The 27275-nt window shown below is 40.8% G+C and overlaps 1 protein-coding gene across 8 annotated transcripts in view; it reads right to left on the bottom strand.

Moving 5' to 3' along the window:
* SLC37A3 (solute carrier family 37 member 3) overlaps positions 1–26923 on the bottom strand; it is a 75296-nt gene extending 48373 nt beyond the window's left edge. For 3 of the 8 annotated variants that reach the window (XM_073238352.1, XM_073238353.1, XM_073238355.1), the window contains exons 1-8: positions 26815–26923; positions 17112–17270; positions 15821–15929; positions 11631–11723; positions 8371–8454; positions 6522–6667; positions 2616–2712; positions 385–469 (exon numbers count right to left, since the gene is read on the bottom strand). In XM_073238352.1, the coding sequence (XP_073094453.1) occupies positions 385–469; positions 2616–2712; positions 6522–6667; positions 8371–8454; positions 11631–11723; positions 15821–15929; positions 17112–17200 (703 nt within the window). In that variant the 5' untranslated portion in view covers positions 17201–17270; positions 26815–26923. Of the gene's footprint in view, positions 1–384; positions 470–2615; positions 2713–6521; positions 6668–8370; positions 8455–11630; positions 11724–15820; positions 15930–17111; positions 17271–20075; positions 20162–26456; positions 26481–26668 lie in introns of those variants that run through there. The other 5 variants (XM_073238348.1, XM_073238349.1, XM_073238351.1 and 2 more) reach the window with 5 other exon arrangements.
* Between the last annotated feature and the right edge of the window lie 352 nt (positions 26924–27275).

The raw sequence follows: 27275 nt of genomic DNA, 5'->3' as shown, positions 1-27275 counted from the left end.
TTCTGTGGTTTTGCTTGTACATATTCTGTATTGAACCATAGGTAAGTATCAAACTAAAATACTTTCATGAAGGAAAAAAAATCTGTCTCAAGAAGTGAAATTAGAAATACATCCATGCTAATTTCTAGTCAGTGTCTCAATTATAAAACTCATTCATAAATGAGGAGTCTCCCCTGATTCTGTAAAAGGTGAGCCTCACTCCCTCAAACATCTGCAGCTGTGCCAGGCATAGCCACGGCGTCCACAGGACACAAATTGCAATACTGCTCCTTTCATTCACTGAAAGCAGCTCACAGTTCTGCTAGGAAGACTGGCTGTCCTGGCCTTAGATTTCTCCTCGCCTATTAGCATAAGAGGTTCTGAACGGAAGAGACAGCTTCTCACCAATTTCTTCTGGTGACACCAGTAGTCCAAAGAAGATGATGATCCCACCAGCAAACTGCACAGCTGCCGTCACCAGAAAGGCATACTGGGGGAGAGAGGACAGAGATGCTTCTTACACTTCTGGGACATGCTTGGAGGCACATGTGGGGAGGAAGGAACACTGGGAGCTTAGCCATGCCAGGCACTGAGCAGTTTTAGTGCAGGTTCCCATTAATTTTTCCTTAAGGCTCAGAGAGGATAATTTAGGTCCCATGGACACTGAGTGGCACTGTAACAACTGTGAAATCAGGACTCACTCCAAAAAACTCACTCCTTTGCACCACACAGCCTCTCACCAGAGACAGTATCTGCCCTCGAAGATTCTATCCAGTTGAAGGAATTAACCAATACACAAAACAAAAATATAAGGCATCATGTAGCCAAATAAATGCGAAGACACAGTCCTAATAAGAAACTTACATAGTAATTTAGAAGGAAGCAGCTAAAGAGATTGGAGTAGTGAGATAAGGTCTAAAGGAAGGGCTAAAAAAGCGATAGGTTGTCTTCCTGGCAAAGTGAAGCAAAGGCACAGGGTGGGAATGAGCTACGGTCAAAGCAGAGAGCATCTGTTGAAGGGAATAAAACTGATCTGGAAAGGTGACATCAAGAATAAAAAATCTCAAAAGCCAGGCTGCCAAGCTGAATTTTAATTGACAGAAAATGGAGCATGAGGTGGACAGACAGTCTGAATTCTTGGACGCGTCAGTGACAAATTAGTGTTTCCAGAAGTCAAATCTGGGAGCAGTGCATAAGGTGAACTGAAATTCCCACCTGAACCAATTAGTACAATCCAGGTGCGATGCTAAGGAGCCTAGAAAAGGCGACTGTGAACAGAGGAAGGACTTTCCAGTGACCCTGACTGAGACCAAATACTTGGTGAGCTGTTTAAAAATTTATCTATTTTTTAAAAGAGCAATGTACTTACCTTTAATTATTTAGAATTTTGAATAGGCAATACATTCAATTCACATGATCCAAGCAACAAAAAGATATATATATAGTACAAACTTCCTCCCGCCCCTTCTCCCACCGCTCAATCCTCATTTTCCCAACACATAGCTATTGCTGTTATTTAATTTTCACTTCCCAGAGATTGTTTTGGAAACATACAGGCCAATATAAATATATACTCTTCAACCCATCCTCCATTTTTACACAAATGGCATCATTCAACAAACAGTTTGCCCCTTTGCTTTCTTCACTTAACATACCACCCTGCTCCTTCCCTATCAGCCCACAAGAGCCCCTAATTCTACCTGACAGCTGCAGGAACAGTCTATCATAGCTTGGCTATTTCCCTCGTGGTTGACATTTGTTTATCAAGTTTTTGCTATCACAAACAACGTGGAACAGAAATGGCCACGTAGATGCTGGCTTTGTGCATACTGAAGTACATTTGCCTGTGGGACTAAGTCCTGGCGTTGGAGCTGCTCTGCCAGAGCAGCTGTGATTCTGACAGACAGTCCCATGTTGACCCCAGGAGGGGTTAGTTCCTTTCCCGGCCACAATGCCTTTATGTTCACATCCTCATTAACACAAATTATTATCAAAGTTTAGGATGCTCACCAATCTAACACACATATAGTACAGTTCTTTTGCTTGCTTGCTTTTCTTCTTTCTTTCTTTGTTAGTGTAGTTTTAATTTGCATTTCTCCACCAATGAATACCAAGCTCCATAAAGGCAGAGATTTTTGTCTTTTTTGGCCAGTGCTCTATTCTCTACTGCCTAGGGGCACTTAGAGGAGCTTAATAAATATTTATTGGATGAATGAATAAGTTATGAGTGAAGTAGAGTATACCATCCTATGATTACAAGCCATTTCTATTTTCTTTTCATGAACTACACATTCAAATTCTTTACATTTCTTTATGCATGTTATTGGTCTTTTTCTTATTATTTGGCAGGTGCTCTTTAAATAATATATAAAGATTATAGCTTTATAAGGACATTAGCTCTTTATTTGTAACATGAGTTGCAAATACTTTTCCCAGCTGATTAAGTTGCCTTTAGACCTGGATGCTTTCCCATGAATAGTTTTCTTATGTGCTTGAATTAGTCAAAAGTTTGTCCGCTTTTAATACAAGCTGTGCCCCACCCAAATACAGTTCTAGGAAGTCTTAAATGGCCAATATAATTACCTAAAAAACAAAATGCTTATATACTCAAGAAAAAGCTAGAAAGAGATACATACCTCATAACCATACTGCAGAACAGAAGAAGCGAGGCATGCTCCCAAAATATTGCCCACTGAAGCACAGGCACTCCAGAGACCAAAAACAACACCTCGTCTAAGACAGAGAACAGTGGAAAACCAGACAACAGCATGAGAAGGGGTTCTTGTGCAGGGCAATTACAAAATGGCCAAAACACTACATGTTCACATTACAAAGAATCAACATTTTAATATTTTTTTAAAGTATACCCAAAAAAGTCTCTCCTAACTCTAAGATTTTATTATACTAAAGTTCAATTTGGGGCTCACTGAAAAACACCATTAAGAGAATTCAAAATGTAAGTCACAGATTGGGAGGAAATATTTGTGTATCACTGACCTGGAATATAAAGAATCCTCAAAACTTAATATGAAACAAATAATACAATACAATGTTAAAGAGTATGAATATAAATAATCTCAAAATAAAAAGACTTTGAAAGGGGGCAAAAAAATTTATTAGATACTTCACACACAAAGTATGATAAAATAAGTGTATGAAAAGATGCTCAACATAATCAGACATAGAAATGCAAATTAAAACCAAAATGAGCTATCACTACACATCTACTAGAATAGCAAAAATCAAAAAGACCAAGTATTGGCAAGGATATAACAGCAACTAGGATCCTTACACTCTGCTGGTGGGAATGTAAAATGGCACAACCACTTTGGGAGAGACCGCCAGTTTCTTAAAAAGATACCCATGCACTTGCCGTAAGACCCAGCCATTCTACTCCAAGGTATTTATCCAAGGGAAAGGAAAGCAAATGATGTCCATACATCAATTTGTACACAAATGTTTATGTAGCTTCATCTGCAGCAGCCAAAACTGAAAACAACCCAAGTGTTCATCAACGGGTGAACAGATAAACAAATTGTGGTACAGTAGTTACTACTCAGCTACACAAAGGAATGAACTATCCACAACCTGAATGAATCTCAAAAGAAGTATGCTGAATGAAAGAAGAAAGGCAAGAAAGAATACATACTATATATTCCATTTATGTAAAATTTTAGAAAATTCACATTAATCTAAAGTGACAGCAGATCAGTAGTTGCCTGGAGATTGCAAGGGACAAAGAGAGAGGTGGTAGGAGGGATGGGGGACAGGAATTACCAAGGGGCGTGAGGAAACTTCTAGGGGTGATGGGGTCATCTGAATTGTGATGATGGTTTTAAGGGTGCATGCATACCCAAATTCATCAAATGGGACATTTTAAACATGTGCAGCTTATTGTATACCTCAGTAAAGCTGTTAAAAAAAATCGATGGGTAGGTAAAGACTCCAATGGAAGGGTCACTAGCTATTACAATAGTCCTAGAGAAAATGATTAGCTCTGAATATATGCAATGGCAGTAAAGCTGGTGAAAGAAAAAGGAGTTAAGAAAAGCTAATTTCTTAATGTTCAAATTTGTATTTTATTCTATTTGATACATATTAATAACATGTTGTGTTTAGGTCTAGATTTTTTAGCTCTTTGAACATTTTTATAACCTCACTGAGACAGAAGGAATCTTAGAAATGAACAGGGAGACAGCACTGCATGGTGAAAAGTAAGATCTGTTCAGAAGTCCTGGTCTGCTGCTTCCAGCTGTGACATCTCAAGCAAGGCACAGCTAAGGCTCAGTGTTCTAGTGGAAAATACTAACTGTGCCCCTCAAAAGACTGAGTACATGGATCTGTATGAAAGGGCTTGGTGCTGTGCAAGTGCACATACTGTATTACCCTAAGTGGGCTTTAAAAAGTAGGACCCTGAGAAGACAGTGTAGAACAGAGAAGACAAGTAGTGACTCTGTGGCATCTTATTACACTGATGGACAGTGACTACAATGGGGTATGAGGGGGACTCAATAATATGGGTGAATGTAGTAACCACATTGTTTTTCATGTGAAACCTTCATAAGAGTATATATCAATAATACCTTAATAAAAAAAATTATTTAAAAAAAGTATGACCCTGACAATTGAGAAGGGGCAGGACTCACTGATCCAAGCTAACAGTTTTTAAGGCAATATCCTCAGTTGGTCACTTAATTCCCTGGGGCCCCAACTTCTTTCACCTGGAAAAGAAATAATTTGACCTATGTAATCTCTATGTTCCTCCCCAGTATTAAAATGCCCCAATTTCCTAAAATACACAAAACCTACAGGAGGACCCAGGAGGAAAGAGTTGGAAGGTCAGGCTCTGACCAGCACTGGCTGACCAAAGACATGATTTTAGAAGAAAATGGCTGAAAATAGCCATGATTCTAAGTTGTCATAGTCTTATTGATACTTTTTGGTTTACTGTTATGCTTCAGAGGAAAAGTCACTGTGTCTCAAGCAGCACATCATCAATTTCACTTAATAGCGCTATTCATTTAAAAATAAATTGTCCCACTTTCAAAAACAAACTGTAAAGGCTTTCTTGAATTTTTTTCTTTGTGACTGATCCACAGAAACAATGAAATGGTCAGCCTGTCCAGTCACTGCCATCAAACACCCACTGTCATCCAATTTATAAAGGTCACATAAGAATTATCTCAAAATGATATGTGTCAAAGTGATTATCCTTGAGTGATAGGATTTCAGGTGGTTTTGATTTGTTCCTCTTTGTTCATTTGTATTATCTGGCTTTTCTACAATAAGCAAGTGGATTTTATATAATTTTCAAAAAACATGGATGAAAAAAATTACCTGAAAAAATTAGTAAAAATAACCCGTATACAAGCAGACACCTACACCAAATGAAAACTAAAATATCATAAGGGAACAAACACCTCTTAAAACCAATTGTTAAACCAGAGATGCTAGAGTGAAACAGAAACCACTAGCACACTGACATACAATCACAGCATTCTCATTGAGTGATGCTTGTTCGAACCACAAGACATTTTATAGCTGAACTTTCACAACATGACAGATCATTAGCCAGAAAGCATCATTATTTCCATTATGACACTGGGGAAACCTGAAAACAGAGAGGGACTGGTCAGAATATGCACTCATCACCATGGTGGCAATAATGTCTGAGGCATCCTATTTAATAGAGTATATAAACAAAAAAGAACCATCAATGATATCAATGTGTATCTCACAGCATATAAATATTTACCCAGGAAAAAGGATAGAAATCCAAAGTAATAATATTCTTGAAATCAGAGTGTCACAACAATTTTAAACAATAAAGTCAAGTCTTTGGTATCTCGACTTATTTTCCATCCTGTAAATTAGGTATATGGTTCTTCTTCCTGGGGGCCTAGAAGATACTTTATCAGACACCCATCCTCATGCCACAGCCCACACCACACACAAACTCATATATAATCTGGTAACTATTTGAAGGTTTAGGGAATAAATGTCCAATGTGGGCTTTTAAGCCCCCAAGTTTGGCATTCTTCATCTTCATCTTATTAGTGCCTTTGTTACGACACCTTAGGCAAGACCCATGAATAACGTTTGGCCTCAGTTTCCTTATCTTTAATGTAAGAAAGTTAAACTAGATCTCTGAGTCTCAAAAAAGGGAAGAGAAGGCCAAATCCACAGAAAGGTACATGGTGGGATGGCATGTGAGATTTATCTTATCATGTTATATTATTTATGCTCTCTCACGGGAAGATTTTTTTTTTTAATTGAGAGATGTACTGCCTCAGCCACACTCAAAATCCCATCATGACCAGGAAAGTGTCACGAATGCATCTCCCCAGGCTACATCATCCAGAAGGTTGCACCACTTCTAATATACTTTGATGTGAAATTGTTCCCTGAACTACTGTAACTTTCTGAAATAGTGGGAAGATGTGGTTAGTGTTGAAGGGGTCAAGTTAACTGATGACAAATCTGAAGAATCCTACATTAAAACTACTTGAAAACAGAAATTAAAGAGGAAGGAAGTAGCTTACCCAGCTTTCCCAAACCAGTTGCCCATAACAGCAACCACACAGGGCCAACCAGTGGATTGCAGCAGGCCGTTCACAATCCACAGGCAGCAGTACAGGCCCTTGTTGTAGAAATGCAGCCACTCTGTGAGAGTGCCAAAGACAAACACCTAAGGGAAGACGGAAGAAAAAGGACATGTAACATCCACCTGGACACTCGTAGCAGCCTTGCTCACCATTCACGTTCCCGCATGACGGGACTCCAGGAACCAAATGTCAGGGGCCCAACAGCAGTGTGGCCAACTCTTCAGATGCTTCTGCTCGGAGCAGCACTGAGCAGGTGAGACGCCACTAAGCCACCACTGACTGGAGGGACAAAGATGCCAAACAACATAACTCATGATGATCAGCCCTCCAACTTATACCTTCAATGGTAAAAAGTAAGTCCGTGCTGTTCAACCTCATTTTACAACTACTGCCATTCCCTCTTCCTCAGGTCTGTGCTGTGGGAAATGAGTGCATGTTTGTACATTTGGCCAGCCTGATGCCCACACATTCCCAAATAACTGGGAAGCACCCGTGTTATTTCTGCAGCTACTAAGTGAGCCAATGTGACTTGTGATCTGCTCAATCATTCAGTAGCATTCATCAAGTGACTGCTTTTTTCCAGGCATTTTGCTCAAGTGGATACTTTATTTGTAGTCAAAAAATGGTTATGTATAATACTTATGGTTCCAGTTACATGACATTCTGGAACAAGCCAAACTCTAAGGACAAAAAAATCAGTGGTTGCCAGAGGCTGGGGGGAGAGGGTGGTGGTAGCACATACCAAAAAGGATGAGTTTATGTACATCAGCTTTTCAAAAATGTAAAAAACACAAAATCTGTTTATATGTTTTAAATTGTATGTATAGGTGTAGATGAGCAGCCTGTGATTAAAGTGCTTCAATCTCTAAAATGCAGACACTGAAAAACAGTAGTGGGGTCTAAACTCCATGCTTTTATTCAATCAGTAAACATTCCTCATTAGAAGACAGGAAGGAAAAAGAAAAAAAAAAAAGACTCAAATATGGATCTTGCTTGCCCTCTATAGACAGGCATTGTTCCAAATGCCTCACGGTGACTCCTATAACCCTGTCTACAGCCCCTGGTGGAGGTATTCAAATGCGGAAGCTGCAGCTGAGAAATCATCGCTAGGAAACTGCAGAAGAGGGACTGAATCGCAGGCTGTCCAGGCCTCAGGAAGCCCCTGATCTTAGCCACTGTGCTACACACTACAAGGGGAAGCAAGGCCAACACAGCAGTAAGTAGGCCAAGTAGTAGACAGTGTAAGTGCCTGCAAAGAAATAACCAGTACAGGAGCTGAGAGAGGGAATGGTTCCTCCCAGCCGCGGTGTCCGTGAAGTCAGGCTTTTATGAAAGAAGTGTCATTTGGCCAATGACTTGAAGGAGATGCTCAGTTAGACTATGGAGAGCTGAAGACAGCCACTTGCGGCAGGAGGAACAGGAGCAAAAGCACCGGGGCAGAAAGGAACCTGGCATGCTAGGGCCAAGGAAAATAGTTTAGCTTGGCCACCACAAGGTGGTGGGGCACACTGACAGACGCGGGCCGGGAGCAGGTTCGGCAGAGCACTAGTGCCATGCTGTTTATGCTCTCTCTGACTTCACCGGTGAGGTGACTGAGTCAAGGAAGGGCGTGATCCAACTCATACTTTAGAAGTCTCCCTAACTGAAAGGCACACAAAAGGGATCGGGAAAATGAAGAGTAATTTTACTCTTCTATTCTACCTATAAAAGCAGGGGGGATTACTTGGATTCTAAAACATCTGGCCAAAATAGTAACAATAATAATAATAATATCTTTCCGACTTACCACTAATGCAGAAGAGCACATGCCAAAAGACAGAACCCATCGTAAATTAAGCCGATCTCCAACAATACCACTGATGAAAAGGCCCTAAAAACACAGCATTTTATTTTACAACTCTGAAAACAACACAGCCTGAACAAGTAAAATGCACTGCAAAGCAAATGAGACACAAAACACTGAGATAACTTAAAAGTAAACCTCATCCTCATGCCTAGATGAGCTGTCTGTATCAGTTTCACAAATGTCTCATGAAATGACAATGGGCTTCTGCACACTACACTATAAACATCTAATGCACAAGTAAGTCATCACCATCTAGTGGAAACTTTGGTTCTACCTCATCCCCTAACTTCCTAAATGGAGACTGGAAAAAAAACCCAATAATTCTAACAAAACAAGCACATAAATGTATTTCATTTTCTAGAACAAATACTCCTAGGCACCAGTTATCTGCTTACCCAAAGGGATTCCTCCTGGCCATTTGCATTCTGAATTAAGATGTGTTACATGTCCTGCAGAACAGAAGCTTCTGGGACACATGCACTGCCTGTTTAATCTGACCCTTGGGTTTCATGACATCATGAGGCAGGGAGAGGAGGGAGGCAGAGACAATAATTAGCTGAAGATGGTTACAAATGTCCTGCATTCTGCTCTCCTCCCTATGAGTAGCAGAAATTAAAATGCTGAGGTCATGGCAGCAAGGCAGACTAGAACCAAGACACCATATTTTAGGTTTCTTTCATAAATATGTAAAAGGAATAAATACTGTGACTATAAACCTAAATTCATTAGAAGACAGGAAGGAAAGAAGAAAAAAAACAAAACTCAAATATGGATCTTGCTTGCCCTCTATAGACAGGCATTATTCCAAATGCCTCACGGTGACTCCTATAACCCTGTCTACAGCCCTTGGTGGAGGTATTCAAATGCGGAAGCTGCAGCTGAGAAATAATCGCTAGGAAACTGCAGAAGAGGGACTGAATCGCAGGCTGTCCAGGCCTCAGGAAGCCCCTGATCTTAGCCACTGTGCTACACACCACAAGGGGAAGCAAGGCCAGCACAGCAGAGTAAGTAGGCCAAATTCAGATATAAGTGTTTTTAGTAAATGGACTCTATCTATACTAGAGAATATTTAGATGATGTATGTCATAATAAATGTCTCTCCCTCACAAGTGTCAAGCTTTCACTACCTCAAAAGAGATACCAGTAAGCATTAGGTTCTATGTTCGATAGCAGTCACTCACGCGCTCTCATGCTACATACAGTAAAGGGGGTGAAGAAGAGCTCTCAAATATGTTTCAGATTACAGAATCAATTTATTCTGTTGCTCCAAATGCCTGTACAATGCCTGGAAGGTACAGAAGGCGATGCAGCTCAATACACAGAACTGTGATAGCTGATTCTTCATGGCACTTATCTTTCATCTCCTAAACCGATATAATCCTGCAGGTAGGTATTACTATCATAACTCTGTAAATGTCAACAGAAGGTTAATACCATTTCAAAACCAAGTTTAACATAGCTAGTGGACAGTGGCAGATGTGGTCTTTCCAGCTTCTTAAAATACTCCATGGAAGGCTTGGAGAGAAGCATTACTGGACTGCTCCAGCCTAAGACAAACGACTATACATTGGGATTTCGAACAGAAAACACCCAGGGAAGTAGTGAGGCTAAATGACCTAAGATCTGCTCCAACTGCTTCTCTAAGTTTCCTCTTTGAAGAAAAGAGATGCTAATAATTACCCAAATGAACACTTAGAGATGACTTTGGGACTTGCACCCAGTATTTTTCACATCACATGGACATTCATAAAGAAAAGACTTTTTATAACATTTTAAAGAGGGAAGATAATGCTAGAAGAAAAGATGTGACTGCTCCTTCAGTGCATGGCTCCCGCTGTTGCCACTGGCCCCACAGCTCTAATTGAGCAGCCACCAGAGTTCCCTACAACCAGACAGAGATTCTGGCAGCCCAATCCCGAAAGACCACCTCAGACAGTAAGTTAGCCCCTGCCCTCCTAGCATGGCTCCCAGTATACCAGCCCCCGGAGGCTCTCCTCCTTTCTGCCCCCCTCAGCCTCCCCTGCCATTCCTCATCCTCCTGCCCTCTAAACACTGGAAGCCCTACAGCTCAGCTGTCCCTCCTCTCCCCCATCCTCTCCTACCTCCTGATGATTTCATCCAGGCTCAGAATTCTGAAAGTCATCTATATGCTAAGGACTCTGAAGTCTGAACCGCCAGCCTGAACCTGACCTTGAACTCCAGAATCATAAACGAGTGTCTACTCTTCGTCATTTGGGCAATAATAGTATCTCAAATGTGACATTTCCAAAAGTGATTTCTCCCAAAGCCTGCCCTTCCCCCAGTCCTCAACTCCACTGTGACGCTTCCACCCGTGAGTTGTCCTTCACACCTCTCTTTCTCTTATAGAACATGTTGAGCAAAGAAAAATGTTATTAGCTCTACCTTCAAAGCAGAGCTAAAATCTCCATCTTCTACCTTTATTCCTGCTATCCTTGGAACCAAGGTACCATCATCCTTCACCTCAAAATTAGAATACTAACTCATCTCCCTGTTCTCCCCTACAGACTAGTCTCCTAGAGAGTCAGGTGCACCCCTCCTGATGTAAGCCAGATCCTGACACTCCTCCGTGCAAAACCTTCCAGGGCTCCCCTCTCACTCAGGGTTACAGCCAAAGCCCTGACCAAGGCACCAAAGCCCTACAGATCTGAGCCCCATGATCTCTTCAGCCTCACTCCTGCCACTCATACCTGGTCACAGTGACCTCACTTACCCACATCAGGTCTTTGTTCAAATAATCTCTTTTTACACAAGGGCTGCCCCAGCCACCCTACTTAAAACTACAACCCATCCAGGGCTATTTATACCCTTTTTCCTGCTTTAATTTTCTCTACAGCATTTACCACTTTTAAATATGCTCCATAATTTACTTATTTATAACACTGTGTTACTACCCAGCTCCCTTAGTACCCACCCCAATATAAGCTTTATAAAGGTAGGGATTTTTCCTGTGATACTCACTAATGACTACTACTAGGAAAGTATCTGGCACCGGTGCTCAATAAATATTTATCAAATGCATGGATGGATGGTTGGGTGGCAAGGGCACAAGATATACACATCAGCAATATTGAACTCTCCTCAGCCAGCAAATTCAAAGTCCTTCATGAACTTCAAAAGGTTTAGAGTCATTTCCTTTTACATCTTTCCTCAACTTAAAACTTTAGAATTCTAAAACTTACCACTGCATAGGAGAAGAGGAAAATAGTATCCAGTGTTCCAAGGAAAAGAGTGGCTTCCTCTGCACTGGGAAACAAACGGTTGCTGCTCCAGATCTGCAACAAGAGCAAGTCAGTCCCTGCTGGTGTCTGTCAGACTTTGTTTCTCATACAACCTCTGCCCACCCTCTCGGAAACCTGGTGATGTTGAAAAGTGATTTAGCACTCCGTAGATAAGGCAACACAATGCAAAAAGGTCCACAAGGTCAAAACTATCTGCATAACACTGAAACGTTATCTGCTTTTTCCCTTTGACTTGTCCATTGATGGTGCAAAAGTAGTGGTGGGTGAAACTCCTGTGCCTTAGCATGAATCACAAGTTACATCCCCTATACCAGTAAGCACTGTATACTTTATTTCCACACTCCCAGCTTTAAGCCAATTTCACATAATATCCCTGGCACATGCTCAATGCTCACTAAATATTTGCTGAGCAGTAAATATTATTAATTTTATTAAATCTGGCCCGAGTCCACTTCTTTTTTAATATTCTGTGTGACAAGGTAGAAAGCATAAATAAAGCACTTCTGTCAACCAAAGTAATACAGCTTCTTGAGGAAAAGCACCTGCACAGTTGGGTGCACTGCAGACAAGCGACAATTATTCAGATTTGGGTATTTGGCAGATATGCATACTTTCTGCTTCATCACACAGAATATTAAAAATAGTGTACTTGGGGGCTAGATTAAATAAAATTAGTAATTTTTATTGCTCAACAAATATTTATTGAACATCTAGCATTTCAGCATGGCAACTAGAGCCTTAAATTTCTCCAATTAGAGTTATTTTGCCATATTTTCTCCTGCCCACAATCTTTGTCCCTGATGTCATATGGTTTCATTAGGACCCAGGACTAAGCCCCGTTTGGCACATATCAATGTGAGCTAAAGACAGGGGCCTCAAGCTGCTGGCTCTGTCTCAGGGGGTTCTCTTTACTCTCTCAAGTCACCAAACTTCCTGCAGGTGTGACTTTCACAAGAACTGATAAATTTTAAACAGCTTTTCTCTGTTTTACTGCCAGAATTCAGCTGAAATATACTTTTGATTGCCTACTTTACAAGAGGAAAACAAAACTAAACTAAAAACTAAAAAAACAAAGTAGAACTAACAAAAAGATTCAGAAAATAAGATAAAAGAAAAAGTCTAGTCAAGAAAGTTTACTTCAGTAATGTAGCTCAGATCAAGACAACTATACTAGTAGGTGAGAAATGGGCCAAGCATACAGTCACTCATCCAACATTTAATGACTTTAACATGTTAAAATCCCACACACTCCAGTGATTCAAGCCAGCCTGCACATATGTGCAATAATTTTGAGTGTACTGGCTGTATGTACGGAGGGGTTTCCTGTGCAGTGGGGGGACAGGCTGAACTAAGCTACTGCGGTTGCACCATGCTGGGGCACTTCCTGGAAGCATGAAATGATGTGCACATATGAAAGGTCACAGTGTGGGTTTCCTGAGAATGTGTGTCACAAACTAAGGGTTGTGCAAGGGGGTGGGGACACTACTGACACGGAGAGCTTCCTGAGGTGGTGAGGTGGTGAGGTGGTGAGCAGAGGATGAGTTGACGCTGCCTTGGTTCTCAGGTCTGTACTCTGCCTAAGGCAAGTGGTATCAGCTTTTGTAAGAATCTGCAGAGGAGGAGGAGCTGAGGTGAGGCAGAGATGGACCGCTGAGGACGCCTTGAAACTCACTTCCCTCTCCTGGAGAGAAGTTTAGACTCCCGCACACTATTCTCATGGAAAGAGTGTACTGTCTGGAGGTGGAAGGCTTTTTAATTTAAAAGAACAAATTTTTGTTTACAATTTTCAGTCAAGTTGTCCTCAAATACTAGATTTAACTTTTCCTCTTTATTATCTATAAACACAGATCTTATATTATATTCACTTACTTTTTTCAATGTTTGTCCATTTCCATGCAATCCATTATAAATTCTCAAGGTAAAGAGACTGTGCCTGAAGTAATGACTCTATAGCATCTTACTATGCTGACAGACTGAGACCTTAACAGAGGGGGTGAGGACTTGATAATATGGGTGAATGCTGAAACCACAGTGTTATTTATGTAAAACTATCATAAGGTTGTACATCAATGAAACTTTAATAAAAATAATTAATTTAATTTAAAAATAAAATAAAAAGACTGTGTCTGCTTAATTTCTTTTGTAAATCACCTAAGATAGCTATGCATAAAAATGAAAGCTACAAATACCTCTTGAGGATACTATGTAGGACACTTAAGAAATGTTTAATGATACACTGGTAAAACATTTTTCAGACTAATTTTATATAAACTTCTGGTTCTAAGAACCCTTTCCACTTTGGAAAAGACTGAAAGGGAAACTAGAGTTCAGACAGCTAACACCCAACAGCACAGGAGGAGTGAAAGCACACGTCACCTGAGACACTCCGCTCCCTGCAGCAGGCCTCAGGAAAGAAGAAACCTAGACTTTGAAGTCCAAAGAAAGGAACGGACAGCCAGCACTGTTCTCGTGAGGGCAGGTACGGAAATACAAAGACCCAGGATAAGCCTGAACTTGACTTTTGTATAACCAATCTGTCCAAACTACGTAATCCATAGTTCTGAAATTCAGAATGGTGAAACCTATTTTAGCAGCAGTTAGAATAAGTAAATAAAATATCTAAGCAGAAATAAGCACACCCTGTGTGACTCCACTGGAAAAGGACTCTTGGACGCTTGCATCTGGTTTCTCCAGACCTCCCCAAACTTTGCGCTTTCCCCTTTGGTGATTCTTCACTTCATCCTTTCACTGTAATAAATCATAGCTGTAAGTGTGACTATATGTGGAGTCCTGTGAGTCTTCTTAGTGAATTATCAAACCTGGAAATGATCTTGGGAACCCTCAACTTCACTACCTAAAAAACAAAAGCAGCCTTAGGCAGCATAACCAAAACTGTAGTGCCTAAATTAAATCCTACTCTTCTGTATATTGGTCAGACCATTCCTGCAACAGCACATTTAGTGCAGTGTCACTAAAGTACAGTTGAAGGAGCAGACTAAACAGGAAGACAGGTTTTCTGCAAATAATTGGCTGTCATGCAGCAGGAATCAACTTAGCATTGAAGATAAAACTCAAGCTCAAAATTAAAAAATAGAACACTTTTACCTCAATATAAGAAAGAACTTCCTCATAATGAGAGTTGAATAGGAAGTTGTCCATGTCAGAAGATAGGGAGTTTCTTCTCCCAAGAAGTAGTAAAGCAGAAGTTGGGTGGTCTTGTTTCAATAATGACAAAGACAGGTTCTATACTGCCTGGCAGGTTTGTAATACGTCAGTTAATGATCATTTAGACATACTCACTGTACACATAGCACTAACCAAGACTCAGTCTGATATTTAGCCCTCTATTCTTAACATCTTTCCTTTCAAAAGTTCCTAATAACTTAAATTTGATAAAAACTTTTCAGAACCATCTCTACTAGAATGTCTGCTCCATTAGGAAGGGCTTCTAGAACAGTGTTTATGCAAGACAGACTCTCAATATACAATTACTGAATTACTACATATGTGAGTATACAGAACCTATAAATTTATGTCAACTTTGAATTAATCCAAATAGGGGAAATAATTTTTAAGAACACACTATGAATATTAATTAAAAGAACTGGATATATTTCCCTGATCTCAAGACTCTTAGGGAAGACACAAGTAACTGAAATACTGAGACATTAAGCTATATAACATACAGTATGCACAATTTGGAAGGAAAAAAAATTAGCAGAAGCTGGGGAAAAACTTGATAGAAAAAAGTGACATTTTATCTTAACCCAAAAGGAAAAGCAAAATTTAAATGGCTGGGAAGAACGTGGAAGAGCATACAAAAGAAGATGAGCAAAATCTCAAAGGCAGAAATGAGTATGGTATTTGTGAAACTCAATAAATAGCCTTGCCAGAATTGTATGACTTCAAAGCAGGGAGAAACAAGCTGGTGGGAATAGTAAAACAGGCCTGAACTAGAGCAAACTAAGAAAGAAATCACACAGAATAGCTTGGATTTTATGCCATTGGAAACAACAGGCCATTTTAGAGTCCTAAGCAGATGAATGAAACAAAATAGAAGAATTTAAGAAGAATTCAGGGACGAGCACAGTTCTCTTCTTAAATCCATTCCAGCCCTTTGTTCTGCTTACCTCTACAGGCAGCTCAACAGATTTGTTAAAATCACTTGGGGTCCACTGATTAGAGATACTGACTTTGACATTGCTAAAAGTTTTTCTTGACGCGTGGAGCAACGAGTAACTATAAAAGAGAGAAGAAAACCATCTAAATGAATAGCAAAGAAAATGGCATTCAATGAAATCACAGATATATTCCCATTTGTTTTATTTAATTTTAGGATTCTTCTCTTTAAAAAAAAGGAAAGAAAGGAAAACTACTGCTTTAGAGGAACTACCAATTGAAACAGTCTCTGCTAAGCAAGGAAAAAATTGACTAGTCTCCTTTAAATATGTGCCTGTGTTCACTCTCAATTTATCTCTGGACTTAGAAGATGGAGATGTGACCAATCTCAATCTGCTCTAAATCAAGGTTGCAGTTCTGGAAAGGATTTTAAGTCATTAGCAACCAATGGCCACTCATTGCTTTAGCCATTCATAGCTTCTTCTAGAGCCCTGTGTTTTCTTCATACTAATGCCTCCCCCACCACCACATAAACAGACATTCCTAAACCAAGCATCCAAATTACCTATCAATAATTATGGATTTTCCTAGTTTCTGCCATAAAAACAAACAAACAAACCATCATCATTTGTGGCACCTTCAGTAAAGATTAATATAAAATTTATGCAGAAGAAATAATCAAAATAGCTGAGTCACAGCTGACAAATAACACGATCCTATCACCAAACAGTCTGGTTTATGTTATCTACAGACCACTAAAGAGAGCCACTGAGGGCCGCAGAATGAGAAACATGCTAACACCCATGATCTCACATGAGTTATCGAAGTTCCTTACAATTGTCTCATACCATCTTTACTGCTCATGGAGGCACTCACTGTTCCCTGAGTGTGCACATCCTGTGTTCTCAAGCTCCTGGTTTAACAAATACAGGACTTTTTATTCGATCAGGGTTACTCAGCCACAGCACTACTGACAGTTTGGTCCCAGAGATTCTCCACTGTCGGGGGCTGTCCTGTGCATCACAGGAGGTTTAACTGAACCCCTGGTCTCAACACACTAGATACAAGAGGCTCCCTCCAGCCAGCACTCCAACCAAAAATGACTCCATACACTGAGGCAAATGGACAAAACAGCCCTGGAGGACTTACTGCATTGGACCTATCAGAAAGTACAACAGAAGGAGTAGTTTGTCGTACTTCATTGATGCATCCATGCCAATTACTGTATTAAACACTTGCCACGCAATAAATATCTCCCTCAATGGGGAAAAAAATACAAGAGCACATTAGCAATCCAAGTACCTGAAGAAAGTGAGCAGGAAGACAACAACATGGTGGTGGCTGAACCGGGACAGCAAAGTTCCTCTTTGAAAAATATTTGGCCATGCCATGGTCTCCCTGACTTTCCTCACTTTTGACCTTAATGTTTAGAGAGTGAATGATTTACATTATTTCTTCTCTCTGGAAAGACAAAACACATTATTAGCATTATTCAGAATAGAAAGTTTATCCAAAAACTGAATTATTTATTTATTTTAATTGATATAGTCTTATTTTAGTTTCAAGTATACAACAGTGGTTCAACAGTTACCCATATTATTAAATCCTCAGCCCCACTAGTACAGCTATTATCTATCAGCATAGGATGATGTTACAGAATCATTTACTATATTCTCCATGCTGTACTACCATCCCCAAGACCAATCTACATTATGACTGAGGATTTTTGTGCCCTTTTATCCCCCTCAACTTCCCCAACTACCCATCCCAACCCCTCCCCCATAGTAACCACCAGTCCCTTCTCAGTGTCTTTTGTTCCTTCTGTTTTGCTTTGTTTTATATGTCTTTCTCCACCTGGCTTATTTAACTGAGTATAATATCCTCTAGAGCCATCCATGCTGTTGCAAATCGCAGGACTGTTTTTTATGGCTGAATAATATTCCATCGTGTATATGTAACACATCTCTCTATCGATTCATCTACTGATGGACACTTAGGTTACTTCCATATCTTAGCTATTGTAAATAATGTGACAATGAACATATAGGGGTGCACATGTCTTTTCAGATCAAGGATTTTTTCTTCAGGTAAATTCCTAGAAGTGGAATTGCTAGGTCGAATGGTTTTTTTATTTTTGTTTTTTTGAGGAACCTTGATATTGCCTTCCACAGTGGCTGCACCAACTTACATTCCCACCAACAGCGTAGGAGGGTTCCCGTTTCTCCACACCCTCGCCAACACTGTTATCTTGTCTTTTGGATTCCCAGCTATTCTGACTGGTGTGAGGTGATATCTCACAGTGGTTCTGATTTGCAGTTCCCTGATGGTTAGTGATGTGGAGCATCTTTTCATGTGCCTGTTGGCCATCTGTATTTCTTCTCTGGAAAAATGTCTATTGAGGTCCTCTACCCATTTTTTAATCGTGTTATTTGTTTTTTTGGTGTTGAGGAATATGAGCTTTTTATGTATCTTGGACCTTATAAGCTAAATCTTTTATGAATATATTCTCCCATACTGTAGCCTGCCTTTTTATTCTGCTGATGGTGTCTTTTGACGTACAGAAGCTTTTTAGTTTGATGTAGTACCTCTTGTTCATTTTTTGTTTCCCTTGCCCAATAAGACATGTCCAGGAAAAAATTGCTCATATGCATGTTCAAGAGATTTTTGCCTATGTTCCTTCTAAGAATTTTATGGTTTTATGTCTTAAATTTAGTCTTTGATTCATTTCAAGTTTACTTTTGTGTATGGAGTTAGGCAATAATCCCATTTCATTGTCTTACATGTAGCTGTCCAGTTTTCACAGCAGCAGTTATTGAATAGGCTGTCTTTTCCCCACTGTATATTCATGGCTCTTTTATCATATATTAATTGGCCATATATGCATGGGTTTATATCTGGGCTCTCTATTCTGTTCCATTGATCTATGGGTCTCTTCTTGAGCCAGTACCGTATTGCAAAAACTGAATTAATTAGACTTACAATCAGCCAGCATAACATCGGGGCTTGAAAAAAATCACGTGGGCTAGTTGAAACCAGAAAACTAGATTAATAATTACTTTTAACTAGTCCTTAAGAAGAAAAAGAACTCTCATATAAACTGCTAAGAAAATCACAAATGGTGACAGAAATATGAGCAAAGGACATGAATAGACAACTCAGAGCTATTAGACTTAATCAAATAAAACTTCCAATCTCACTAGTAATACAAGAAATGCTTATTAAGGCAAGAAAATGTTTGCATAGTTAGAAAAGATTGTGCTCGATGTAGCTCAAGATCTAAGGATTCCTGAACTCTCATATACTGCTGATGGAAGTGAAAATTTAGTACAAAACTATAGGGAGACAATCTGGCCATTTTCATCAAGAGCCTCTGACACAAAAATTCCATTTCCAGGGATCTATTCCTAAAGAAATACAAGATGCATTCAGGTCTACAAACAAAGGTAGTTTTTACAAAGTATCAAAGAGCCATTTCATATTAAAGAAATGAACTTTGTGTCAGTCATAAGGGAATCAGGGGAAGAGGGAGGCAACTCCTCCTATGACATCCCTCTCACCTCTCTTCTGTCTTCTCTGAAAGCTGCAACCAACAGTTAAGCATATCAGAAGCATCTAACCTTAAGGTCTCCAGTTCCCAGTCCACAGAAACAACCCCTATATATAGTAAAAAGAGAATGTGGTATATCCATATGGCTGAGGATTTTATAATCATGACATGATAAATTAGGATTTCTTCATGAGAAAATGTCAAGTGAAAAAAGTAGGATATGACTTATGAATATCAACTCTACTCTGTTTACATAATATTTACAAATAAATGGGGAATATACTAGTTGTCTTTGGGTAGTGAGATTATGGATGATGTTAATTTTCAATATACTTTCTTAAACACTGTACAGTAAATGTGTATATATCTTTTATAATCAGAAGGGAAAACATCTGCAGCATTGGAAAAGTTCTATAATTTAACTATATATTAGGAAAAAAACAAAGTTAACAGAATGACTTGTATGATAAATATACTACAATAGTCAAGATAGAAGACAAACTCAAGAGCTCCCAATACTAAAAGCAGCAAATCACAGGGCTTTGTTTTCAATGCTGAGCCCCTGTAATTGCTCCTGTTTTCACTAGCCACAGGGATAGATGTATCCAAACCTTAAAGGCTGGCAGCCCCAGGTGAAAGACCATTCTTGAAACTTTTGGATAAAAGGTACAAAGTTGTGATGGTTAAAACTATATAAACATTATGGCTGTTTCACTCACCGACTGTGAGCCCTTGGACAAGCCAATCCCTATGACATGGAAATGGTCATCTGTAAAATGGCTTATCTCTTCTGAGAGTTATAAGACTAAAATAAACAACATATGTAAGGCATTAAGATAATTATTTTAGCCACTGATCTGCCCGTGATTAATCCCACATCAGTAGAATGTACCTAATTTCAATTAAATCATTCTCCTGAAAAATATCAACAAAATCATGAGCTAAGTAAGACTACATAATTCTACTCACAAAACATAGTAAATATATTTTCTGTCTGTACCAGGAAGTTACAAAACTATGAGCTATTCGTGTTGCTAAATTTATCTCTGCCCCCAAAATTAAACATGAAACCCAAGTGGAACACCTCAAAGCTTTAACCATTCTTTCTAAATAGGAGCTCTTTGAATTAAACAATTCACACCTCAAAAACTGAGTACTTCAGAAAAGAATACATGTTATGAAATTCAATAATTTATTGGGTAAACCAGTAATTCCAAAAATGTATGCACCAACAGATTGTTATTACCTTGCTTAGACAGAAATGGTTGTGTATTTCAAGGACATACAGTTACATTAATAGCTTTAATTTTTTTCACTTTTTTAATTAAGGTATCATTGATATATACTTTTATGAAGGTTTCACAAGAAAAACAATGTGGTTATTACTTTCACCCTTATTATTGAGTCCCCCCCATACCCCATTGCAGTCACTGCCCATGTGTAGTAAGATGCCGCAGAGTCCCTATTTGTTTTCTCTGAGCTACACTGTCTTCCCCGTGACCCCACACACACCATGTGAACCAATCATGATACCCCACAATCCCTTTCTCTCTCCCTCCTTACCCGCCCTCCCACACCCCTCCCCTTTAGTAACCACTAGTTCCTTCTGGGAGTCTGGGAGTCTGCTGCTGTTTTGTTCCTTCAGTTTTGCTTCATTGTTATACTCCACAAATGAGGGAAATCATTGGTATTTGTCTTTCTCTGCCTGACTTATTTCACTGAGCATAATGTCCTCCAGCTCCATCCATGTTGTTGCAAATGGTAGGATTTGTTTCTTTCTTATGGCTGAATAGTGTTCCATTGTGTATATGTACCACATCTTCTTTATCCATTCATCTGCTGATGGACACTTAGGTTGATTCCATATCTTGACTATTGTAAATAGTGCTATGATAAACATAGGGGTGCATATGTCTTTTTGAAACCGAGAACTTGTTTTCTTTGGGTAAATTCCTAGGAGTGGAGTTCCTGGGTCAAACGGTATTTCTATTTTTAGTTTTTTGAGGAACCTCCATATTGCTTTCCACATTGGTTGAACCAGCTTACATTCCCACCAGCCGTGTAGGAGGGTTCCCCTTTCTTGGCATCCTCACCAGCATTTGTTGTTTCTAGTCTTTTCTATGTTGGCCATCCTAACTGGTGTGACGTGATTATCTCATTGTGGTTTTAATTTGCATTTCCCTGATAATTGGTGATGTGGAGCATCTTTTCATGTGCCTGTTGGCCATGTGAATTTCTTCTTTGGGGAAGTGTCTGTTCATATCCTCAGCCCATTTTTAAACAGGGTTATTTGCTTTTTGGGTGTTGAGGCATGTGAGTTCTTTATATATTTTGGATGTTAACCCCTTGTCATATACGTCATTTACAAATATATTCTCCCATACTATAGGATGTCTTTTTGTCCTGCTGATGGTGTCCCATTAATAGCTTTAAATGACTACTGAGCTGTTTCGGACCATTTGGATATAGTTTCTAATAAACCACCTTTTCTTTCGCTATAATGATGGGAGAAAAGTATATTGGGAAAATAGTTTTAAATTCACCTGCTCTTGACAGAATGCCATTTAAAATGAATACTATTGTAACATCTGGTCCTATGTAATTATAATAATTAACAGGATATAATTACACTTATATCTTTTATATTACAGAAGTGATTTCTAATCATCTGTGATCTCTGGGACCCTGGCGAGGCACAGTTTTTGCCAAGTCTGAATCCATCAAGCACATCCTACTTTCTGAAGACCAATTTTCTTTCCTGCTCTAAATACAAACTGAGCAGACATCTAACACTTTACAAGAGTTTGTAAATACTGTTATAATAAAACCAAAACTCATTTAAGGGTTCTGAATTCATAGTAGCTTGTCACTTAGTATTTTCTCAATCAATAGATACTGAATATACAACTATCATGTGAGAACAAGGATTATCTTTAAAAAAAAACTTGATAAAAAAAAAGATCCTTGCCATCAAAATGGATCCAGAACCACTGAGCTCTGCCCTACTTTGCAAAGCAAGTTTATAATTACTAACTCATCTAATTTGTAATGAAGCTTTTGTCCATCCTAGAAGATCACCCACAAAAGTTATTTTCTAGATTGGAGCACTCCATAGTGTGCAATCAATGCTGAATAAAAGACAGCTTCACGTATAACATGTCCACATGGAAGACAATCTCCTCTTTACAGAACAAAGCTTTGGAATACAAGACATCCCAAATTTTTCACTTTTCATAGATATTTAGAGTTCATTCCAATCCAAATATAGTTAAGATTTAAAGCTGTCCTGTATTAAGAACGCTATGGAGGAATGGACTGCACCTTGAGAAGGGGAGACACTGGTTGGAAAGGAGACAGTGTATGTATATCATCCAGCCCCTTGTGCCCATCCCATCTGACCCAGTCCTCACCCAACCCCAGCCTTCTTCCCATGCTCGCTGGAAATCTAGATACATGGTCAATAAACTCACCAGCATCATAACTTCCTCCTTACAAGACCCCGGTTTCTTTGAAGCTGCCCCTCCCAGCTGGCGTGTGCCAGCACCCACCACCGCCCTCTCACTGCAGAAGCTCCCACCCACCACTGGTTCTGCCTCCCTTCAACATCCAGGTGGGTCACCTGTCACTCTTCCGCCCTCTTCACCCCTATTCCACAATACAAACCCACTCCATGGTCAAAACCTGGTCCTTGTCATCACCAATAACTACATCGCCTCTCCAAGCTGTATTTCAAACATCCTTTCTTTCCTTCCTGAAACCTGCTTATTTCCCTACTTCCTGCACCAATAGTCATTTTCCATCAGCAAGACTCCCAATTCAGTCACCTCACCATTTTCTGTGTTACCCGTTACTTTCCTCGTGCCCTCACTGCCTTCTTTGCCAACTTAGAATCTAACCTCTCTCCCCACCTCATGGGCCTTTGTTCTCATTGCCTCTGTCCTTCTTCCCTGCATCCAAACAGTTTAGTTTTGCCATAGAAAAATCACGTGAGCAGGCTTGTTTCACTTTTTAGATTCAAAACCACAAACCTCAAAGGGCATGCAACAGTGTGCAGCAAATCTGCACTTCCCTAATAATTTTGCTTTCTTAACCTCAAAGACAATTTCATACTTCACTCCTGAAAATTCCTGATCTTTCCTGCATCATGTAGTACGATGGCCTTCTGCCAGTGACTCCCAGATCCACACAGGACAGCCAACTGACCGCTTGATATCCCTAGAGTGTGGAGAGCAGGATTCTTCATTTCCTCCCACAAAGACCGCTCCCGGCCAGGAGGCCCTCCTCAGTAACTGATACCACCCTTCCTCCAAGCTGCCCAAAGTAACCAGGACTTCTCCCTCATTTTGCCTTTTCTTTCAGCTTCCACATCTCACCTATTACTAAGCCTGGTTTGTATTCCCTCCAAAACGCATCCCAAAGCCATCCTCTTTTCTCCATCCCCACTGTTGCCACCAAGATAAACCACCCAGATCTCCCTCCAAGCCTACCCCAGCAGCCTCCTGCAGGGGGGTCACTGCTCTACGTCTAAACCCCTCACCTCCACCCATTCTCCATACATCAGCCAGAAACACATCTTAAAACATAAATCAGCTGTTAATCCTCTGCCTAAAACACTTTGATGGTTTCCCAAGACTCAGATAAAACCCAAAACTCGGCCATGGCCTTCAAAGCCTGCATGCCCCAGTCCTGTGTGGTAAAGTAGAAGACTAAGGGGTGGGGAGCAGACTGGCAAGAGGCTAAGGGTGAAGGCAGGGATGCCTGCACAATGATGGGCGAGGTTGGGTTCTTTTCTAATTATTTTATTTTCATAGGTTATAAATGCATAAGGTAGGAAATTCAAAAGCCACCAGAGTACACAGTGGCATCTGCCTCCCTGTTCTCAAGTCACACTGTGCTCCTGCCAGTCTCTTCTGCGTCCTTGCAGCATCTCTACCTTGCCTACATTCCAGGCATAGCCTCTCACACACATACACAAGTGAACATACGGAACACACCACTCTGCACCTTTTTTCTTCATTATCAAAGGTTGTCCATATCTGCACCTACAAAGCTTTGGCACTCCAGTCTCCAGCTGGGCGTCTGGGTGGTCCCCAACCCTTTGCCAGTATACACAGGGAGAAGCCAGCACATCCCCTTCCTCCCCTTTGCCTACCTTTCTCCTCTCCCTCCCCAGCAGCACTCCTTCATGCTCACTCCATCTCTTCCACGCCTAATCCCTTTCTTGCCCCTGAACCACCCTGAACCCGCACTGGGCCTTTGCATTTGCTGTTCCACTGTCTGAAACGCCTTCTCCTGGTTCTCTGCAAACTGCCTGCTCTTCCGTCTTCCTGGGTCATCCTCAAATGTCTTCTAGAGTGGTCTGTCCTGATCGCCCTGTCTCAACAGTCTCCCTCAGTCCCTACCTCTCTCATCTCAAGTTTCTTTCCTTCTTGGCATTTCTCCCAATAGAATTATCTAGTTTAACTGTTTACAGGTTTATCGTTCATCTGTAAGCTCCACAAAAGCAGTGGCCTTATCTGTCTTAAGTCCACAGCTATATCCCCAACAACCAGCAGATCATTTAGAATGATGATAAAGATTTTTTGAATTAGTGAATTCTTTGATGGCCAACACTGAAAGCTTTCAAAGTGCCAGGCACTGTGCTAGGTACCTGCCATGCATGATTGCATTTAGTTCTCACACACCTTACAGAAGAGAAAAAAGATTTTAGAAAGTAATATCTCTTAAGAGATGAAGCAAGCATTCAAAACCAGACCTGACCCTAGACCCTATGTTATGCTGTATAAGAAACGTTAAAATATAAAATATCCCAAGTTGGATAAAACACAGTAATTTAAATATCTCACCTCAAACTTTGAGGTATAAATACAGGATGGAAAAAAAAAAAGGAAACACTTCTTATAATAGTGGTTCTCTCATACACTTCACTCAAATGAAAAGAGAATTAGCTGCTCAATTACTTCCCAGACCTCAGTTTTTACATTTGCAAAGTAAAAAGGTTATATGTACTCATAGTATAAAGAGGTAGGTGAAAAAGTATTAAATGGATAGTTTAGTTTACCCATTTTGAGAGTATTATGTTGTAATTTAGCACCCCAATGCTCCACACTTAAACGAGTATCTTTTTCATGCCATATTAGGGCCATTTACCTGTACCACATAAAACTTTTTATTTAAAACCAAGACTTACTGTAATTTTTCTCTTCTTAAATTGTTTCATTACCACAGATGTAAAATACCTAGCATTTACCTGTAAAATTCTCTCATCTTACTCCAGGGTTCCCAAAACCACTTTCTTCCTATTTTCTAACAGATTCCAAACACAACTAGTTTTCAAGATAAAAATCTTTCCCTCTCCTAGACAGAGGACTTTTTACTACAGCTAATGGTCATCGCTGTGGCATTTCATATCACTGATGAACACGGACAAAAAGAAGAACCTTCAGTAATGCACTTGATCCTGACAGCAATGAGACGTTGCACTGATTTTAATTTATAAAAGTATTGTTTGGGGGTCATTTTCTGATGGCAACGAAAGATTAACAGAAGAATGATGTCATCTGAAGCCACGTGTGGCCCACAAAAGGGCATTAAAATTCGAGTTGGAATCCAAGACCCTCCACTTCATTAACTTCTTTGAGCCTCAATTTTCTCATGTAAGGATTAAATGAGGTCATTTATTAAAAGTTCCTGGTATACAGCCTGCCACACAGTAAACACCCAAGAAGTGGGAAAGAAAGAATTCAGCACCAAGACACTGAAGAACGGAGACGGCAATCAATCAGATTTTGCTCACCGCAGGTACACATTCTCCCCATGAACATTTCAGTAAAAGTTACCGTGAAATCACCCACAACCTTGTATTTCAAGGAAACACCAAAAACACTGTGGACTCATTCCCATTAAGCTCTGTCAAAAAGGAGAATAAACAGACCACATTCTGCAAATAAGAATACTGAAGGAATGAGGAATAAGTAATCTGACCAAATTCCTAGACTGCGACCATGGTAGTTACCAAAAAACAAACCCCTTTTCCCTCTCTGGCCCCAGCACATCCTTTAGAAAGGCTTCCCCGCTCTTCCTCAAAAGCGTCCCTTCACCTGCTCTGAATTTCAGGCCCTTTTGTTGGACAGGAGCCCCGCCGCCGCGCTGGCGCCGGCCAGCCGCCAACCCTGCCCGGGGCGCCCCCCGATCCTCCTGCCCTCTTCCCGCGACATGGGCCCCCGCTTTCCCGCAGCACCGCGGGCCGAAGAGCCGGGCCGGGCGTGGCCGGGAGCGAGAGGCCGGCCGACTGGCCGGGCGCCACACCCACCGGCCGCCAGCAGCTGCACCACCGCATCGCCCCTCGCCGGACCTCGCGGGCGGCGCCCCCGCCCCTCGCCGGCCCTTCTCGGCCCGGGCCCACGCGCCGCGGCTCGCGAACCCGAGACGCGCAGGAGCCGCCTCGCTCCAGCCCACCTTTCGGTTCGCACAGCTCTGCTCAGCCGCACGCCGCCGGCCGCCCCGCCGCCACCTCACCCCCTCCGCTGCCGCCAGGGTTTCCGGGCGCTCACGTGACCAGCCTGTTCCCCCGGGGCCTGCTGGGAGCTGTAGTCCGACGGCGCGGCTTCACTGGCGAGCAGAGGGGCTGGAAGGGACTGGGAGGGCGGGGTCCGCCGCTTTCCGCCGGGGGCGGAGGTGTCCTGAGCCGGCTGCAGGGCTGAGGGGTCACCGGCCAGGAATGTTGGCGGGGAAAGGCAGTGAGGAAGAGATAAGATATGATCTGGGGAGGCTACCCAGAAAATGAACTAAGATACGATAAGAAGAAGAACTTCCAACATCAGCACTCTCTGGAAGAGTCATACCAGAAGATGATCATCAACAAACCTCAACAAAGATCCAGGCGATGCTGCAGTTGTAGCTGCATTCATCCCACCGGT

The sequence above is a fragment of the Manis javanica genome, chromosome 6 (assembly GCF_040802235.1).
Source record: "Manis javanica isolate MJ-LG chromosome 6, MJ_LKY, whole genome shotgun sequence".
In the NCBI taxonomy this organism is placed as follows: domain Eukaryota; kingdom Metazoa; phylum Chordata; class Mammalia; order Pholidota; family Manidae; genus Manis; species Manis javanica.
This window is presented reverse-complemented; position numbering and strand designations above follow the sequence as displayed.